At 39.2% G+C, this 3787-nt stretch overlaps 1 protein-coding gene across 1 annotated transcript; it reads left to right on the forward strand.

Annotated features, from left to right (window-relative positions):
* Positions 1–433: 433 nt before the first annotated feature.
* On the forward strand, positions 434–2069 carry LOC113782330 (nucleolin-like). The gene is made up of 2 exons (XM_027328222.1): positions 434–688; positions 1866–2069. Exons 1-2 carry the CDS (start codon positions 434–436, stop codon positions 2067–2069), a joined length of 459 nt encoding a protein of 152 aa, XP_027184023.1.
* The last annotated feature ends 1718 nt before the right edge of the window (positions 2070–3787 follow it).

Below are 3787 nucleotides of genomic sequence, written 5' to 3' on the forward strand. Positions count from 1 at the left end.
CATTCTGACCGACACCTTCACATACCTATTGCGAGTTTATTGTGCATCATAACCTTCCCCAACCGCCAACTGCACTATAAATCCCAATTCTTACCCGAAACCCTAACCACAAAAATTTCTCCCTCTGTGGACAGTTCGTGCATTCACTGTAGTTCGTACTGCACTCCTCATCGTTTGATACTTATTTGTATCACATTACACAACAAAACCACACTGCATTGCAATCATGGTGAGGATTAGAGGAGGATCCGTGAGTGCCGGACGCACCTTCAAGCTTCGTGATGTGGAGGATAAAGATGTTCAAGTTATCGAACCTTCCATCAAATCACCCAAAAAGAAAACTGAAAATCGTGGTGAAAAAATGAAGCAATCTGCAAGAAAAAAGTAGAATGCGCAAACCAGAGAGCCATCTGTTGAACCATCCGATGAGCAGATGGAGAAGCATCAATCTGAAGGGCATCCAAGAAGTGGCAATGAAGAGGAACTGGAGCAGCCTACCAATGTAGATGTAACCACCACGAAATCACCCAAGAAAGGAAAAAGGATTGCCAAACGAAAGAGTATTGCTCAACCCAAGGGAAGGCAAACTGCTGATCCCTCTGGGAATCAGCAGGATGCAGTGCTGAGGAACAGCAGACTGATGAACCATCTACCAGGAAGTCACCAAGGACAAGGTCTGGTGTCCAGGGTACTGCACCAACTACAATGGAAAAAGAAAGCATCCAGAAAATGAACAACCAGAGACCCAAACTGCTGTTGAACCAACTCCCCTGCCCAAGTTCATCGATGATGAAGCCAGGAAGAGGTTTGAATGGATCTCGCAGAAAGGTTTCATCACTCAAAGGACCGTCATTCCCTACAAATTTCGTAAGATTGACCTTGAATTTGTTCTCAACCTTTTTGAATTCCAAAAATGGACCTATTTTCTGACCATTCCAAATACCTACTATCCTGACATGCTTCATCAATTTTTTACAAATCTTAGAAAGGGTAAATCACATACAGATTTCATTTCACGTGTCAATTCTGTTAACATAGAATTGAATCCTGAAATTGTCAACTCTGTTTTGGAAACCAAAATTGAAGATGATTTTAAAGGTAAAATTACAAATTTCTTTTCTTACGAAGAATTTTTCTCTGCATACCATCACTTTCATGTTGTAAAATTGATGACCTATTTTCAGTCTCACTTTAATACTCCTGCTGTGGCAAGATTGGAAGATCGTAGTCCTCAAAATCTTATCATTTTTACCATAATTTCGAATCTGTTGGTGCCCACTGATGGTCACAGAACTGATGCAAACAAAATGAAACTTTATCTGTTCTACTGTTTTTTTGAAAAAATTCGAATTGATTTTGGTTTTGTCATGTGCAAATTTATGCTCAAAATCAGCACTGACAACTGTAGGAAACTGTCCTATGGAAAATTTCTGACTCCTATTTTTACTCATTTTGAAATTCCCTTTATTGGCAAATCTCCAAAAGAGAGTGCATCAATTGTGTTTTCAAAGACTTACTTTGAAAGGAAAAATCTGAAATTTTTTTAGGGTCATTGGTGCTACAAAGAAACTATCTCTGAGTTTAGGAGAAAAAATTTTCATGAAACTCCTGTAACCCCTAGGACTCCTCGAGACCAGTTTATGTATGTGACACCCTTCACCATTCACCCTAGAAGGTCAGCCTCTATGCATACTTCATCCAACCTTGAGGTCATCTCTTTGCTTGATGACCTCAAACAACATATCCTGCATCTTGAAGATGGCTTGATGATGACCATGACTTCTGATCAACAAGCCACCTTCGTTGCCAAAAGGAATCTGTTTGTACCTCCCATTCCTCCAAAAAATGAAAATGCACACTGAAAGGAGCCTAGAACTGAGCCAACCACTGAGGCTATCCCAGAATACCGTGCCTCCAGTTCTCAACCACAGGACAAGGGAAAAGCTCCGGCAACTGAAGAAGAGACTGAAAAGGATGATGAGGATGAGGATGAGGACACTGAAGAAGAAGATCCTGCCCAGTTTCGCCTGGCTAGAAGAAAGCCTGGATCCTCTAAAATCACCATATAGACACTACTAGGCTATTGCACTTCATGATTAGGATAATAGTTCATATTAGGTTTTTGCATCTTTTGCACTTAAAAATATTTGTTGTGCTCTGTTTTAAGGATTTTACTCCTCTACTGGTCTATAAAATTATTTAGTTATCCTTTATGTTGAATGTTGCTTATTTCAGTCTATTTGCAAATATTAGTTCTTGATTGATAATGTTTTGGTTTTGGTTCTGAATGGATGGTGTTGCTGTGTTCTGCCAATATTAGTTTTGCTAAATTCAGCTTGAATGTGTGTTGCTGATAATACCTGGTGACAATATTGGTGAGCCAATGTATAGGTAATATGGATAATTTTACTGGTTGATTCAATGATGACAAAAGGGGGAGATATGGATATGTAATATATATGTGAGGGGGAGTCATTTTAAGGGGGAGTTGTGATTATTCTGAAGGGAAGTTGTGAATACTCCTTGAATGCATTAAGTTAGAGGGAGCTGTACCTAAAACCTTTTTACTCCATCCATCGTTTTGTCATCATCAAAAAGGGGGAGATTGTTTATCTCAATCTGTAACTTTTGATGATTACAAAAAATGGATGTTACTAATATTCTCTGATTAGATCTTTCCAGAATTGGAGCAGAACAGGTTCAAAGGCTAACATATGTTGAAATAGCTGTCGGACACACATAAAAACTGCATGGGCCGTCCGACAACCATTGAGTAACTTCGGACGCATGAAGAACCCACTCTCGGACGTCCGAAGATGATAAGCCAAGTCCTCTAAACTAATTGACCTCGATAGGACGTACAACACCTGAGTACCGGACGTCCGACAAACTTTGCGACACTTCGGACGCAAAACATCGGAGGCACCGGACATTTGAACGAATTGAAGGAGAATTCCCAGTTTTACATCATACCTTCGGACGCATATTCTGGAGATACCAGACGTCCGACACCACCAACGACTAGTTGACTCTTCCACTGCCTTCTATCCGTTAGTAGCATTAATTGAAAAATTTTTTGGCCCCTTATAAGAAGGAGAAAGTCAACCACTTCAAACAACTTTCGTACATTGAGACTACATCAGATCTTGAGTGATTCAAGTGTGAGAATACTCTTTAAAGAAGATTTGTACTCTCAGTTGTGGAATTTTCAATAAGTTTTTCAAGTGTGTTTCTATTTCTTCAATAGTGCACCTTTGTGAGGGTTATTCAAGTGATAGTAAAACTTCCTTGCTTGATCAAGTGCGGCTTGGGGCGAGGAGGAAGTGATCCTTCCTTTGTACACAAGAGATTGGTTGTAAGTTGATCAACTTGAAGAAACTTGCTATATAAAGTGGAATTCAAACTCAAGTGGAGTTTGAAACTTGGTTTGCTATTCTATCCTTTTACTTACTGTCTTGCAATATAAATTGTCTATCTCTTCTACTCCTAAGCACTTGTGCTTATTCATCAATTGTTCCATTGTGTGGTCCTTTAGAAAAAGAGAGCAAGTTCCCAAAAAGTAACTCATATCTTGGCTAGTTTTTAAACCACTTAATTCACCCCCCTCTTAGGTTATCTTCGATCCTTACAAAGACTTGAGGAATCAATGTGTGAGTACTCACGGTTTATTTCTAAGATAACTATTTTTATGATTAATTACCCTAATATTAGTTACTTCTATTATCGTTACGAGAATTTCCTTTAAGTTTCACTTTATAGCGCGCGAATCGAAAATTCGCGTGAATCG

The sequence above is a fragment of the Coffea eugenioides genome, chromosome 9, assembly GCF_003713205.1.
Source record: "Coffea eugenioides isolate CCC68of chromosome 9, Ceug_1.0, whole genome shotgun sequence".
In the NCBI taxonomy this organism is placed as follows: domain Eukaryota; kingdom Viridiplantae; phylum Streptophyta; class Magnoliopsida; order Gentianales; family Rubiaceae; genus Coffea; species Coffea eugenioides.